At 41.7% G+C, this 17,107-nt stretch overlaps 1 protein-coding gene across 1 annotated transcript in view; it reads left to right on the forward strand.

Moving 5' to 3' along the window:
* The window catches only part of COL9A1 (collagen type IX alpha 1 chain), a 61,879-nt gene that overhangs the window by 2,769 nt on the left and 42,003 nt on the right, over positions 1-17,107 (forward strand). Inside the window, exons 5-12 of the mRNA XM_054279915.1 lie at positions 6,395-6,791; positions 11,740-11,817; positions 12,561-12,581; positions 13,577-13,651; positions 14,215-14,250; positions 14,359-14,421; positions 16,325-16,378; positions 16,983-17,018. Of these exons, the coding sequence (XP_054135890.1) occupies positions 6,395-6,791; positions 11,740-11,817; positions 12,561-12,581; positions 13,577-13,651; positions 14,215-14,250; positions 14,359-14,421; positions 16,325-16,378; positions 16,983-17,018 (760 nt within the window). The remainder of the gene's footprint in view (positions 1-6,394; positions 6,792-11,739; positions 11,818-12,560; positions 12,582-13,576; positions 13,652-14,214; positions 14,251-14,358; positions 14,422-16,324; positions 16,379-16,982; positions 17,019-17,107) is intronic.

Consider the following 17,107-nt stretch of genomic DNA (forward strand, 5'->3'; position numbering starts at 1 on the left):
CATGTTACAGTGAATTTGTGATAGAAGTCAGGATTTAAGGATCTGATTGTGTTAGTGCTTTACAGGCCAGACTTGCTGCTGGTGAAGGAATAGAGACAGCACAGCAGGATAGAGATGTCTTTGCCAAATTTAGGCAAGTCTGGATTCTGTTCCAGCACCTTATGTAATTAAGAATGCCTCAACTTAGCAATTAAGTGGCAAGACCATTTACTGGACTACTGTTTCAGCTCAGAATAATTGGATTGTGAAGTGTTTCTGTCTTACTCCACCTATCACTAACAACTTTTCTAGCTGCAATCCTCCCTGGCTCCTACCTTCATTGCCACTAAATTAAGCTACTTTAGAGCTTAAGTGTTTGGTTACCTTGGGCTCATGGCTACTTTCAGACTCAGACACAAATCAGGACTGCTAGTGCATGAATGTGAATCCAAACACAGACAGCAAATGGGATCATCACTTCACTAAAAATTGGAGATTCTCAGATGAAAGCAGCAATATTTTCATTTTCCATGGGCTAGAATCAAAGGCACAGGTGTTTTTGACTCCGTGCCAAGGTTTCTGAGCCCCATGCCAGAGTCTCAAGTCCTCCAGGGCAGCCAGAGGAATATCCTGGATCCCGACATTTAGGCTTTTTGCTATAGATGGTTCTAGTGAAATATGTGCTTGATAAGCACAAGTTACCCCTCAACAAACCTATGTCGACTGCCTTACTCCAGCATCTGAGCTGACTCCTGCCATTGGGGTCATTGGCCCAGGAAATTAATTGAAGGTTTGAGCCCCGACCGTGCTCCAGTTCCTCAGTGTGCTGCTCCTCTGTTCCGGGGCAGAGCTCGCTGCTCTGCTCCAGAGTTATTTTACAGCGTGGCCCCCTCAGTGGGCGGGAAGGGGAGGGAAGAGGAGAGAAGGAAAGGCCAGGGCAGAGAAGGAGGGACTGGGCAGGGCTGGCAGGGCTGGGCAGGGCAGGGCAGGGCAGGGCAGGGCAGGGCAGGGCTGGGCTGGGCTGGGCAGGGCTGGGCAGGGCAGAGCTGAGCTGGGCAGGGCTGGGCAGGGCTGGGCAGGGCAGGGCAGGGCAGGGCAGGGCAGAGAAGGGCAGGGCTGGGCAGAGCAGAGCAGGGCAGGGCAGGGCAGAGCAGAGCAGGGCAGGGCAGGGCAGAGCAGAGCAGGGCTGGGCAGAGCAGAGCAGGGCAGGGCAGGGCAGAGCAGAGCAGGGCAGGGCTGAGCAGAGCAGAGCTGCCCGGCCCGCCCCGGCTCCCGGAGCTGTCCCTGCCCGCGGTGCTGAAGAGGCGCCGCCGCGGGCCGGGCTCACACGCTGGGCTCACCCTCCGACCTGAGCGCCCCTGCTGCATCCAGAGGCGGGGGAGGGAAAAATAGAGTGAGTTTGGGGAAAATGGCCAGTCTGGCTTTCCCGAGATGGCTGGCTGATATAGCCCAAGTGCCATGGGAGCAATGGGGTGGGACCCTCATCAAACACGTTGGCAAGAGGGAAATAATTTTTTAGGCTAACACATGATGATTAACACTAGGGCAGAAGAGCCCATTTTAGAGTGGCTATATGGTATGGGAGTGAGAGCTCAATTGGATGGGCATGGCTCAGCATTCAGTCTCTGATGTAGCAATAGCTTATGCCTTGAAAAACTCACAGAACTTCCTTTAAATGCTACCGAGTTGTAGCTTGGTCTTTTTGCTGCTTTGTGTGCTTGCCCAGAAGTATATCCTAAAATAAACCAAAAGGATTGCACACAAGTCATAACTTCTGCTTCTCCGATAATCCAAATAAATTTCCATTGGCCAGTGCTTCTTCTAGAGTAAAATCTGCTGAAGGATCAATCCAGTGTTCTCCATGTAATGGCATGGTGTAATAACTTGGTGTGGAACTGCCATGACATATAGCTGTTTTCACTGGATGTGGTGAACCCATCATTTTTCAATTTAATCTGTGTATGTGTTTAGGCGCCCACCTGTTAGTAAGTACAAAATTAATCTTGTTGATTTGGATAATAATTGTTTATTTTTAATGGAAATCTTTAAAAAATATATATATTGACACAAATGACACTTTTTTAATATGTGGGAAAAGGGCTAATTATCATTGTGCATTGGATGAAATCCTAAACCTTTGACTTCATGAATGCAACTGTCATAACACACACACACAAAACCCCAAACAAAATAGGGAGGAAGTTTATAAAGCTTTATCAGTATACTGGAAATATCCAGAGAATTTCAAAGGCCTATTTTCTGGCACTTTCCCCCCACTTTGGGAATATTGCTTTTCTGTGAAGCAGCACTCTTCAAGTGCATGTGCTCAAACATCTGGGGTTTTTTACATTCAGCCACCCAAGCTCTTCAGGTGCTTTTCCTTTCACATTATGAGTATGTTATCCCACCCAGATATTGATGAGGATGCTGAAATAGAAAAGACAAAATGCAGCTGGGAAGCTAATTAGGTCATAAGAGAATTAATTAGCTTGGAAGTGGCTGTTTCTGAAAAATAAAGATCAGCTGAGGGTAATGAGTCCTAACAAATGACTTCTGGTTAATGACTTAGGACAGATGCTTTTAAAAGTGCTGAGCTAAGTTTTATTGTTATTGCTTGTTCAGTTGCTGCCAGGCAGGGTGTGCCAGGTCAGCTGTGAGTCCAGGCAGCTCCAGGAGAGGCAGCATGGGTGTCTCCAGATTGACCAAAAGAACCCTCAACCCTGGGCACACGATACTGCATTATCATGAGAATGGCCACAGCAATTTCCACAGCCACCTCCAGTGGGTTGTGCTAACATTTCTAAAATCTTTATTTAGCAAAGACTAAGTTAAGTCAGTGAGCAATGGAGTTCACCTAAGAAATTAACTCAAAACCCCCCAAATCTAATAAAATAAACAGTTACTCTGTAGAACTTAAATAGGTATATAGTTGAGCTTCTAACATAAGTCTTCTGCTCTTGGTGAATCCTGGGCTCACTGGGATGGGTCAGGTCTTTCCTCACCATTGTCAGATGACTTACTTTGGTTGTATTGAAGCCTGGGTAGGACTTAGCTTTGAAATCTCAAAGAAATCTTCTTGTTAAGTATTCATAATATAGGATTAGTGAAAATGTTAGGTATTTATTTAAAACTATTTAAAAGAAATAGTAGTGCTTCAGAAGTTCCCCTAGATGAACTACAAATGTTTCAAACTTCCCACCCTCCAATACTTTAAAAATTTAGGCAAATAGTCGAATATCTGATAAAAAAAATTGACCTAATCTTGTATTCATAAAACAACTGAAGCAGTTAATAATAGTATGAGTATACAAGAAAAGCAGGACTGGAATGCTTTCTTACAAACTGAAGAAAAAACTAAATTAAAGAAAAAGATCTGATGGCTCATATCCTGAACAATTTTAAGTGGATAGGAAATAGATTAGGAATAAATCTGAATTTTGGCCTTTAATTATGTTTCCATATAAATTCTTTCTTTGCTCATTTACCTGAACCTACGTTTAAAATTGACTGGTTCTCTTCCATTAATCAGTGGAATTGAAACATCTATGTTAAAAACAATTTCCAGAAAGAATTTGAGTGCTTATACAACTATCAGCTGCTCAATAAAGTTACAGCATACGTCACTATTCACTTTGGCAGTAAGATGGAGGGATAGCTTCTCTACAATTGTTTATTTAAATATCATGCTAAATTTGCCATGGTTTCCAAATATTTAGCATTTTAAGTTGCTGATTTTGGAAGGGTTTTGCATAGATAAGGATTACAGGCTTTGGAAAGAAATGTGTTCTGAAATACAATTAAACCATTAAAGGATCATTACTGTTGGAGTAGCTGAGATGAGCATATGTCTCTGCTTTGCTTGTAGAATTATAGGTATAAATCTTACACAGTAACAGTCCCCTGCAGAGTACCTTTCTGGTGATGGGTCATGCTTCACTGTGTTGAATCATGTTACTCATACTGAATCTTTAGTCTAAAGGCAGCAGTTCTTCTGGTTGGTTATTAGTCTTTTTTTAAATGGGAATACTTTTCCATGTTTGTGCTCTGAATTTTTATCTTTAGGGTTTGATATATGTATCTTATAATCTGATTTTCTCTTACCAATGTCAGAAGCTCTTACATTATTTCTCTTCTTTGCATATCTTCTGAAAAACTGAACATATTTCTTTCCTATTTTAATGTCTTATAAAAGGAGAACCCATGTCATGTCTTGAAAAATACGAAGTCTATAGCTAAATATGGTGCAAAGAATTCATTTGTCAATCTGGCATAAACAACCTTCTAATCAAAAAATTTGTACATGTACTAGGGTTTTTTGTTTCTTTTCTTGTTTTGTTTTTTTGGCAGTAGAGTTGTGTCAGCTGAGGTCGAATGAGAATGTGTGTGATAGTTTAATGAGTATTGTCATGACAACAAAACTTAGCAGTGCAGAGAGATGCTGAGAACCTCTTCACAGAGGATCTGGGATTAGTACTGCTTCTTTTAGGCTCAGTGTATCAGACACCCTGGTGTCACTGAACTTAACAGAGAAAGTTGAATGTCACAAGGAGGCTATTTAAAGATTACCTAACAATACCACCTTCAGTGTGGTAGTAGAAAAACCAGCTCTTCTGCAAGAACAAATGAGATTCAGCATCTGCAGAGATAAATGACCCAGCTGAGCTAAAGTTTTAGCAGTAGAGGAGATTTTTAAAAGAGACTTTATAGAGGAAGGACACAAAGAACCATAAAGGATGTGCTGAACTGGATCAGAAGCTTAGTAAGAGTGAAGGTATGTCTGAATAGGGAGAAGAACTATCTTCCTGGAGAAGAAAAGAATATATATGCTTATTGCATAGGCCAGAAATGTAAGACAAAGAGGAATAGGGCACAGTAAACACTGCAAAGGGCTCAGAACTGAAGGCAAGCTACAATATCCACAAGGTGACATTGTATCTGAGAGGGCAGGATAAAAACTGAAAATAAATGATGACAGAAAACAATGAGTTAGATAAAATCCTATCAAACAAAACCAGGTGGGGCAGGACTTCATCCTCAGTCAAAAGACACAATTCAGAGCAAAGCACAGACAGATTAAGGTACTGGTAAGGAGCCCCCTCTTCCAGCTTTGTCTATCTCCACACCTTTTATAATGAGCTAAACATTTCCCTGCCTTATACCCCAGCTCTCAGGTGTGTGCAAAGGCTCCTGGGGAAAAGGAGAGACACCAGCACTGCGGGTACTTTATTTGTAAGCCGAAGCTGCTGCTGCTGCCAGGCTTGCTGCATCCTCCCTGAAATCTGCTGAGGCTGTGCCGCTGCCTGCTGGAGCACAGCTGCACTGCAGCTTGGGACACTGCAAACTAGGGAGATTGCTTCTGGAAGTACTCTCTTTCTAAATCAGTAGTCATCAAGCGTACAGAATAAGAGCTGACAGTTTTTTTGCTTTTTTTCCCCCATAGCCCAGATTCTGAGATTCACTAATGCTATATAAATAGCTGCTGAGATAGGATTGATCTGCCACTCAAAAATCATCTTTGTTCAAGATGTCTACTTGTTTGAGAAGCTATCCTAATGCAAGCTGGGACAAAATAGCTCTGCATGTCTTCATGCTCAAGAAATTTATTTAAACTTATTCTTAAATGTGGGTAGATGGCAAGTAATGTATTGATGGTGACTGAATATGACACTAGAGTTTTATGATCCATAGAATAAATATGGAAAGACCAATTTCTTAAATATTGTACTGTGATACATTTGAAATAAAAAATGGCTTGACTGTTTTACACATTGACACAGCCAGTGCTACCTGTGTTTCCAAAGCTCACCTTATAGGAGTTGCTAAAATATGAGATATTTTATATGCAGCAAGTCTGTTCCCTGCTACTTGTAGTCTTGTGGTTTAATGTCACAGGACATAATACACTTTGAGTGTGGGTTCTCACCACATATTTGTCAATGATTTCTGCTGAAGTGATAGCTTATACCTTAACAAAGGAGTTATTGGCAGGGAGAACAAGAAAATGCATTTGCAAAAGACATTCTTATGCCTTCAAAATCAAATCAGATCTGCACTTTCTCCCTGGTCATTGTAAAGTCCTAAAATGTTGACCGACTTTGTAAGTCTGACAATGGGAAACAGGATAATTGTAGGACATACTTTCTATATCTGAAGTAGGAGTTAGTTGTGTTCCATCCATTATTTTTAGAAAGGGTTATCATAAAAATTGTGAAACATTGGAAGAACCCACACTTCTGAATCAGTTCTTCTGTCATTACTAACACCTTCTTTTGGGGCTCAGCATGCAGGAGTGCACTGATACAAGAATGGTTGAGATATGGTTCCACTGAGTAATGGTTTCTCATTAGTCTATGGTGTACGTGGAGCTTTTCAGAACAAGTACAGAACAAATGTACTGTATTTTAATCCTACACAGTGCCATATATTCCAATGGATTGCCTGATGAATATTCCTTTCTAACTACCTTTCGGATGACTGGGGCCACACTTCAGAAATACTGGACTATTTGGCAAATTCAGGATTCTTCAGGAAAAGAACAAGTTGGAGTGAATCTCAATGGTCAAATGAAAAGTGTTGAGTTTTCTTATAAAGGAGCAGATGGAAGACACCAAACAGCATCATTTTTACATTTGCCTTTCTTGTTTGACTCGCAATGGCACAAGCTTATGATAATTGTGGAAGCAAACAGTGTCACACTTTTTATTGACTGTATTAAAATAGAGTCCTTAAACATAAAACCAAAAGGGAAAATCAACACTGATGGCTTTGCTGTGCTTGGAAAACTTAAAAATAATCCTCAAATTTCAGTCCCGGTAAGTTTCAAAATTTTTATTTCTTCAAAAATAAAATGTTTTACATTAAATATGGGGTTTTGTGAAATGCATATTTAAGTTATTTCTGAAAGCAGAAATGGCAGAAAATAACTCATTGGCAGGTAAGTATTAACTTTTTTTTTTTAATTTTTCACTTATACCTTGTAAGTTAAGAGATGACCCAGGTTATGCCTAAATTTCAGTAATGAAAATTCCTAGACATCCCTGTACTTGTTACAACTTTGAAGTAAAAGAATGAAGTGAGACATAATTTTAAACTATATCTCACACTGTTTGCAAAAAATCCCATGGACATGGGTTAATCACTGTTGTGTAAAACTGAAAGGGAAAACATTGCAACAAAAGAAGCATCTCATATTTCATCACCTCTGTATGTTTAGTTGCAGTATTGCACTGGATTGAAATCAGTTTTACATGAGAATGCCAGCAGAAAGCTGCCCCATGTGTCTGAAGGGATCAATCTAACATGCTGTTATAGATGTGGATGAGGAAATTTCAATAGCTGAAAAGTCATACTAATTCTGTTGAAAACAAGAGTTAGTCTTTGAAAATGTCATTAAAATAATCAGCTGGAGCTGATAATGTGGCAATTAGCATATTACAAATTAGCATATATATCTTAGCTTTGCTAACTGCTCTGAGCAATACTGATGGATGCGTGGATAGGTGGGATGATGAAAACATTAAAAGTTACATATATTCCATGCATGTTAGTAGGATGAAATGCTAATATTGTTTTCCTCTTTGGAAAGGTAGATTAAATGCAGAGAAATCTATTGGTATTAGTGCATAATCTTACAGCACCTGGTACACAGTGCTAGAGCAAACTGTGCCCTCCAGTTAAACACAGAGTCATCCCTTTAAAAACAATGAGGGTTCCTTTGCTTCTTGAAGTACATTCCAAATGGCAGGTGACAAGTGAGGAGAGAGATGTGATGTCAAGGCCATCTTGGCCTTCTGTTGGTGCTCTGACTGACCTTTGGCCAGGATTGAAGAAGTGAGGAAAAGCAGAAGAGAAATCTTCTTGGAATCTTATCCACTTTCCTCTCCAGTCTGTTCTGCAGAGACTTTCTCTTTTCAGCAAGGTATACAACTGAGCAGCATTGATCACCCAGGGCTCTGCAGGCATTTGGTAGGGAAAACTGTCTGGCATTAGGTTCTGCCTGGCTTGTGCTCAAGACTGTACATCTTCAGGCACCAGTGTGGGGCTACATTAATTATAGGACAACCTCCTTTAAGGATGAAAGGACAAATGGAATTAAGGAATTTCTATGATTCACCATTTATAATGCAAAATATTTGTTTATAACTTAAGCATGTTTCTGGGAAGATTTGGTCATATGAAGTATATTTTGTGAAAAAAAGTAAAATCTTTGCATGAGTTAGGCTTTAAAACAGGAGTATGATGCACACTTCTGGACAAAAAGAATAATGAAGCACTGTAACAAATTATCAGGGAAGACAGAAAGTAAGCATGACACCATATTCTTAAACTGAGTTTGGATGCCTAAAATTACACTTTATTTTAGACAGAGCTGACTTAGGACTCACTTGACTGAATTGCATGGCCTGTGCTGGGAAGCCCAAAAAGGCAATGGTAGTGGTTCAACCTGATATTACAATAATGTAGATTTAAGAACCCCATAACCTCTGAGATGATGATAAAGGAATTACACAGTCAGATGGACTAGTAATTTTAAAATGTCTATTTATATTGCAGAAATTTCCGTTTTAGCCTGTGTACTTTATTTCTCTTTAAATTGAGTAAATAAATCTATGTTTGGGGCTATTCTAGTCTTTAACTTGCTTGACTGTAAGTTTAAATATCTCAAAAGACTTGGTTATTTTATATGCCCTCGGCACAGCTTTTAATTTACTCCCAGGCATTGTTAAAGTATATTACTTCCAGTGGTAGAATTTTAAAAGGACATAAATTATGTGTTTCCCATTCTTTTTTGCAGCATTCTGGTGAGGGCCCTATTTATCTTGCAGAATAGGTCAACTTCTCAGAGGTGCACTGTAACACATATAATTTTAAAAGGGATTCTTTATTGCTTGTTATTACTATGAGTGCCTAGGAGAATATTAGATACAGCTCCATTAGAAACTCCATCTTGCCTTTCAGCCTTTACAAAGATTTATTCCAGGATTTCTGGAATGCTTTATGGAGGACAAATTTTTACACAGATTCACAGCTGCATTTTATCTTTTCTTTTTTAGATAAAAGTATAAAAAAGTTTTGTCTTTTTATTGAAAAGTAATTAATATAATACACTATAAACTCTAAGCAATATGAGATTTAGCATAATTTCAAAAGTGAAAATGAATTTACTTTCTAAATTACATGTCTATAATAGGAAGGCAAGGGAATTAATTTCTTACTGCTCAAATTATAATTTCTGTGAGATTACATAATTGCCTTAATTACTGTGATTTCAGAGGCATTACCATGTTTTTTTCATAATAGATACCAAACACTTTGCTAGAAGTGACTCTTGGTCATTATTTAATTGACATTTCATGCTGCTAACTGGCTCAGGGAAGCTACATGACTTGTAACATCTAACAGGAAGCTGCTTGTCAATATTTGTTTAACAGGGATTAATTTACACCACAGAACAGATTGTGTCTGTGTGCTGTAAAAAGTCACATCTTGTCTTTTTTTCACCCTGTGAAATTTCACATTCAGAAGGCTGAACTTCAGCTATGGAAAGCCAAATAACACCAGAATTGGCTGTAATGTTCAAAGGTTTTAAAAAGAGGTGCAAGGAGAAAGAAGCTCTAAAAGCCTGTTTCAGAGATGTTGAAAAATGGATAAAACATGATTAAAATAGCTCTGGAATGAGTTGCAATTAAATGTATGTAGTTTATTCTTGGTCACTTAACAAATGTACAAACAGTTGACAGCAGACCTCTCTTAGGAGAAATGTAGATGTCCTTGACAAGGTACTGTAGATAATCTCCAGGTGGAAAATTGCTTAGCTGAGTTGTGCTTCCCCAGGAGGGGTGACTTCCCATGGATCACCACCAAGCCAGCAATAGCCCCTATGGTGCTGATAAATGCATTCCTGTGACTGATTTTATATGGAAAATACTACCCTACATATTTAGGTCTCATTTGCATTTTACCTAAACTTCACCTCTCTCAAATAAAACACTGATAAGACAACTGAATTATGAGGTTGATATTGAGATGTGCCAAGATGGTGGGCATTTGCAGGAATTTCTGTAGAACTTAAGATGACAAAACAGTGAACAGTCAGACACAGTTAATCATACCTGTGCTGACTAAGAAATAAAGATGAAACAGAAATTCTGTAGGAATCCTGCCAAATGTGTGTCAGGAATACTGATCTATGGGCTTTAAACATTCCTTGTAGTTACATCTAGATAGCAACTAAGCCCCACATGGCCACTTGCTCACTCTATCCCATGGTGGGATGGGAATTGTAAAAGTGAAAGTAAGGAAACTTGTGGATTGAGATAAAGACATTTTAATAGGTAAAGCTCAAGCCATGCACACAGGGAAAGCAAAACAAGGAATTAATTCCCCACTTCCCAATGGCAGGCGGGTGTTCAGCCATCTCCAGGAAAGCAGGGCTCCATCACATGTAACAGTGACTTGGAAAGACAAAGAGCATCACTTCAAACTCTGCCTACTCTTCCTTTCTTCTCCCAGCTTTATATTCTGAGCATGACATTGTATGGTCTGGGATATCCCTTTAGTCAGTGGGATCAGCTATCCTGGCTGTGTCCCCTCCCAAGTCCTTGTGCACCCCCAGCTTCCTCACTGATGGGGTGGGGGCAAGGGCAGAAAAGGTCTTGACTCCATGCAAGCACTGCTCAGCAATAACAAAATCACCCCTGTGCTGTCAACTCTGCTCCCAACACAAATCCAAAACACAGCTCCATACCAGTTACTGTCAGGAAAATAAACTCTTCCTCAGGCAAAACTAGCACACCATTTTTGGGTTTAAAAGGTTACATTTTAATATCTTTGCTTTATGATTACCCCTAAATTATCTGAGGTTCATTTCTGAAAACTTTATGACTGCACTTACTTCTTAATAACACTGTATATTGATAACAGTGGAATACCTATATGAGAAGTCTTCAAAACAATGGCATCCTTTAAATCATCTTAACTTAATCAACAAGATCATTGTGAAATACTGGCAAGGGAAAAGATGTCTTGACAGCGAGGCTAGAACATATTTGCCCTTCTCTCACCTCTCCTAAATCAATGGGAAGCCAGTCACATCTTTTACTACATTGTGACCAGAAGAGTTTTATTTTAAATTTTTTTTAAAGTTAGAGAGGTTTCTTATCAACTTTTGTTTTACGCAGCCTCAAGCTGTGTTAGCTCTCTTCTTTTCATAGCTGCTACAGAGCTGTGTTTTGGATTTAGTGTGAGGATACTGTTTACAACTTACTCCTGTTTGGGCTGTTGCTATTGTATGGCTGCCTTGTAGTATTAAATTAGTATTAGTTCTTTTATATGTATATTATGGCACTCAATTGGCTATCATTATGATGGTTTAAAAATAAGAAGTGGATAAAGGAGGGAAAGAATTGGCCCACAAAGGATGGTGTCAGTTAACAGATAAAAGAAACAAGGGTACTCCTTCTGTTGTGCTCCAGTCTCAGCACTCTGGAAACCTTGATGGCCGCAAACAAACAGAACAGTAGAGATGTGATAAAGAGGATTTCAGGAGTGGCAGCACCTCGGCCGGTTTATGCCCTCTCTTTAACATACCTCCACAGTTAGGGATGGGCAATGCAGGGCAAATCCCTGCTCCGCCTGTAGCTATTGACATGAAATACGTAGCGTTTAATCCTCTGCCTAGTGTGCCAGTATTCCACCTCTTACGTGCTCGGTCAGCGTGACCCCTGACCCGAATTAACATGATCTTTTCTCCTTTGCCAGTTCGAGATCCAGTGGATGGTGATCCACTGCGACCCCCTGCGCCCCCAGCGCGAAGGCTGCGGCGAGCTGCCCGCTCGGGTGAGACACCTGTGCTGTGCCGTGCCGTGCTGTGCCGTGCTCTCCTGCGCTGTGCTGTGCCATGCTGTGCTGTGCTGTCCTGCCCTGTGCCGTGCCGTGCCGTGCTGTGCTGTGCTGTGCTGTCCTGTCCCGCTCTGCCCGCCGCTGCAGCCCACGGGAGTCTCATTATCTCTCCCCCCTCCTGGCCACCGATACTCTATTTTACCATACCTGCCCGGTATTCGGTGCTTTTAGCAATCCAACCCCCCAGAGCAGCAGCAGCAGCCGCTGCCTCATTTTAACCCTTCAGTGACTCTGTTTCTGCCTCTCCTCTGGCGGCTGCTCGCCTGTTCCCTGCGGGCGCTGTGCCTGCCCTGCCCTCAGGGGCCGTCGCGGCCGCCGCCGGCTCCGCCGCCGCACCGGGGCCTGGCGGCGGGAGGCCCAGGGGCACCGCGGGGTCGGTGTCCGACCCGGCAGCCGCAGGGCAAAGGGTTAAGGCGCTGCCGGCGCTCCGTCCTCGCCTGCCCGGCCGCCAGTCCTCCTCCAATCCCCGCCACCCTGCCCCGGGCCGCAGCCGGGAGGGGCTCCGGCCGCGCTCACCTTGCCCGCCCGGCCCGGCAGCCGCAGGCTGCTCCCTCCATCCATGGCCCGGCGCCTCCTGCCCCTGGGGCTCTTCCTGCAGGCGCTTTGCCTCGGCCTGGCTCAAGTAAGTTTGTTCTGACTTTGACTCTGCTTTGTTGTTTTTTATTTTTCCTCCCTCGCAGGTAACCCAGACGGGAATCGAGGTGAGTGCGAGGGAGCGGACGGAGCTCGGGGTGCCGGTGCAGAGGGAGGCACCGAAGGCAGCTCTCCCGACCCCCGGAGGGTGTTCGTGCCGTGTCCCCCCAGCAGCTGCGGGTGACACGGCCGAGGCAGGGCGGTGACACCGCCTGTGCCCTACCTGGCGAGCACAGGGCAGGTGGCACCGGCGGGGCTGAGCTCCACATGCCGCTGTCGCTGGACGGGCTATTTCTGGGAACCCTGGTGTGTGGAGGAATTGTGTCCAGAGCAGCAGCGCTGTGGGGACCAAGGGTCCAGGCTCAGGGCCCGGAGCAGCCTGCGGCTCACAGAGCCCCGTTGAGGGTGCGCGGGCAGAGCTGACTGCAGGGAGAACAGAGCCCCCCATTATAGGCACGGAGATCTGGAACTGCCTTTCCCTGAGTTTCCACAGGCTGGCGGCGCCTGCTGCCTCCCCCCGGGAGCCCGGCGCTTTGAGAAAGAGCCTCTGTAGATGTTCATGTAATCCCGAGGAACCAGGGGAAACCGCTGAGGCTGTCAGTGAAGCACGGGTGATTTAAATTTTCCTTGCTAGTATGAGCTCTTAGGAAAAGCGTCTCCTTTGTGTTGAAAGAAAGAGTAATTAGTGTTGTGCGTTTTGGTGTTTGATCTGCAAAGATCACTTTTATTTCTGCCACGCTGTCATTGCCAGGGGACATTCAGATCCTGCTTGGTGGGGAGTGGAGCCCACCTGGCCCTGGCAGCATTGTGGGCACAGGAAAGTGGCTGGGCCCAGGGAGGGGGTTTAACACCTTCCCCATTCCTTTGGTGAGGGCAGTGTTGCCAGTCCTGATAGTGATAGTCAAAGTAGGATACAGGGCCTGTGATATACATGGGGTGAGGATGCAGGTCCTTGTCACAGCTGTGACCTTCTGACTAACCCATAGCCTCTAGCTGTGTTCCCCCCAGAACGGCTCCATGGCTTGCCAGGCTCTAATTGCTCCTTTCTTTTACTCCTTGTCAGAGAGGCCCCCCTGGTCCACCAGGCCCCCCAGGTCCACCAGGGCCACCAGGAGTTCCCGGTATTGATGGCATTGATGTAAGTGTTTCCCATGCCCTGCCTAGGAAATAGGAAATGCTCTGAGCTGGATCTGCATTATCTGTCAGCCTTTGATCTTCAGGAGTTTGAATTTGGCTGCAGATACAAGAAAAATTGATGGGTCTCATGCTCTGTAGTGGGCTGGAGTGAGTGGAGGAAGCAGATTTTCAGATTATCTTTGGTATAGAAAACTCAGGATTATTTATTTTGTGTGATCAGCATCATATGTTGGGATTATCTGCCATTAATGGGGTGTAAGGGTTTTATAAATCTAATTTCAAAAGAAATTACGTAGTGATGCCCACTCATACTAAATTCTGATAAGGATTTGTGGCATTATTCCTGATAGGAGCTACTACATGTGTTCCCTTGATTCCTGTCAGAGGTTTCTCTGATGATTTCTGTTAGTCTGTAATAGAAATTATATGGATTTAATATTTATTTTCTACAATAAGAGTCAGTTCAGGATTTTTTCTGGTAATCTGTAAATCAGTGATTTTCATGAAAGACCATAAAAGGTTATTGCAGTTCTGACTAATACATTCCTTTTCATATCTTGGTAGGGGGAGAGAGGCCCAAAGGGCCCCCCTGGTCCACCGGTAAGTGATTGCAGCTACTTTCATTTGCTTCTGCTAGAGAAGAAATTCTGAGTTTTGTTTCTGCTTCTCTCTGTGAAACATGTTTAACTGTCCATTTAAATCCTGAAGGGTCCAGATGGGGATGCAGGCAAGCCAGGATCCCCTGGGTTGCCAGGAGAGCCGGGAGCTGATGTGAGTACATTTGATTTTCTAGAATTTCCGTGTTTGTTTGTTTGTTTTCTTCAAGAATAAATAAATAAATAAACAAAGCACGGGGGCTGTCGGTGCTGCCACCTGCCCTGGAGAGGGCACTGGGCAGTGATCTCAGGGATGACTTGACAGTGCTGTGGCCTCTGGAAGCCACCTCTGGTTGAAGGGCAGAGCAGCAAGGGCATGAGGAAAGTCTGCTGCTGCATCTTCCCATCCTGTGGAAAATAATAGAGAAAAGTTTCAACGTCATCTAGTGTTGATGGCCTATTAGGTCATACCTCTTAAATAAATTTGTGGCTATAAAAATGCCTTCAAACATTTTTTCGAAGCTTCATATTTCTCTCTCTTGAGAGAACTGTTAAAAAGCACTTCTTGTTATGAAGCAAGATTTTTGCATTAGAACTTAGATGTTATGCCAGGAGGGAGGCAAACTTATGTTTAATTTACAAAAACTTTTAAAACTTTAAAAATTTAAAATACCATAAATAAAGATTGTATACAATAAATCAGTGTGTTAGAGGGTATTGCAAATTATATAAATGAAAAAGCCTAGTATCTGTTTAAGATTGCAATGTTGTTAAATGTTAATATTTAATTTGCTTTTGGGAAGAGAATTAGTGGACACGGAGCTGGAAGAGTCTTTAACTAAACTGTTCAAATTTCATATCTGTAAGAAGAAATGGGCTTTGTGAGTGAAATCTCTTACCACTTCACATCATCTTGAAAAAATACAGGCCCACAACCCATTTGTACGTGTCAAAACCCTATAAGCAGATCTTTTAAAAGGCATTGCCTCTTACAATTTTCACCTCAGGCATAGTTTTATTTTCCTTCCCAAAATTAATGGGAACACAATCACATGAAACAGAATGCACTAAACTCAGCTCAGCTTTTGGTATCTGTTCACACTTGTGTATTCCCTCATATTAGTGGATGAGTGAAAATTTAATACCAGAGTACAGTCTTGAAATATTGAACCTTTTTTTTTTCACTTGAAGAAAAAAGAGACCTTACTGTACTTCCACTGTCTATTCAACCTTTAATTGGTGTTTATGATTTATAATACCTTCTGTGTTTAATTGGTGAGGCAGTTTTGACTTTTAAAATCTCATTTATTTCAAAAATTATTTAAGTGTCAGGTTTAATAGACTGTAAAAAGGTACTGTACAGTAATTGCTTGTAATGATCATGTAAGCTTTCAAAATCAAATTGTTGGAAGAATTGTGTGAACACTGAATTGCTGGAAGTGTACCAAAAAAGTAGAAGTGTACCAAGAAAATAAAAGTAATAGATAAATATACAAGAAAAGCTCTCCTGGATATCAGGAAATTTCTAAGCCATATAAGCTGACTATAAAATTGGAAACAAAAGGAAAAATAAGAACTCCAAATGAATTCCTAGTTACAGTATCATGGTTAGATAGTTTTAATGGTTTTAATTAGATAGACAAATTCAAAGGGTAAATTTAAATTCAGCCTGGCAGCTTTCTGGGGTTTTGTTTTGTGTTGTTGTTGTCAATGAAACTTTTATTTGAAACACACAACATTGACAGTTTTTGCTTTTAACCTTAGCCGTGAAATAAATTCATCAATCTCCCTTTAGGAGGAAACAAGATCATGTGAGATCACATGCTTTATTTAACTGTGATTTAACTGAGTAATTCTTGTAGATACATATCAGAGGCACTGATGTTTGTCACTAGAAGCTAGCACTTTAAACTTGTGCAGTTCTATCTGTACATGTAAATAAATATTTGGATTGCAAGGCTCCTGCAGTTACTAATTTCATTTAATAGCCTCATTTTTCTGTGTTGTATAATGTTTTTTGTTGTGATTAAGAAAAACACATAACCCTTGAATTAACATTAGATAACTTACTTCCAAAGGGATTCACAGGACCCGATGGCTCACGTGGAGCCCCAGGACCAAAAGGACAGAAGGTAGGAACAAAATTATGCATATAATGATGGATTTTTGTTTAAAGCAGCATATTTGTTTGTCTCTCTGTGACTGATAAGATGCTGTAACCTTTTTTACAATCCTAACATAGCTATAGAATACACATGTACTGGGCCCTTTCCACACAGCACAAAGGAGGCTCCATTGCCACAGCCAGCAGTAAGGAATGCTGGCTGGCGTTATGTTGTTGACATTAAGGTTGAGCATCTTCAGCAAAGTTGAGGCCCTTTCCATCTTGTATTACAATTGTGCCATTGTAATATGCAGTGGGAACCAGCACAGTGAAACCTGACTTCATCATCAGTTAAACAAACGAAATATAAATCAGAAGTCAGAGTAAGAAGCATGCTTGAGTTTTGGGGGGTGGGGGAATAAAAGGCCAGAGGCTGTTTCTTTTTAATACTGAGAGTCTTTCCATTCTATCAAGTCTTACTGAAACCAGCATAGCATTAATGAAATTAATAATACTTGCAGACTATGTCCACTTAATGATACCCTTCAAAAGGTGAGAGAACATTTTCCTGTATATTGCTTAAAAAACTTGATGCTAATGCCTCTTAAAAGCTCATTTTTGTTCTTTTAAAGGGGGAGCCAGGACTGCCAGGTGCTCGTGGACTTCCAGTAAGTAATGCATTTAGTATACAAAGAGGATATTTGCATCTTAAGTATTATTATGAAGGCTTCTTACCATTAAATGTAGTGAAGAAAAG

This window comes from Melozone crissalis, unplaced genomic scaffold, assembly GCF_028551555.1.
Source record: "Melozone crissalis strain CALT ecotype California unplaced genomic scaffold, PUWL_Pcris_2 ptg000027l_1, whole genome shotgun sequence".
In the NCBI taxonomy this organism is placed as follows: domain Eukaryota; kingdom Metazoa; phylum Chordata; class Aves; order Passeriformes; family Passerellidae; genus Melozone; species Melozone crissalis.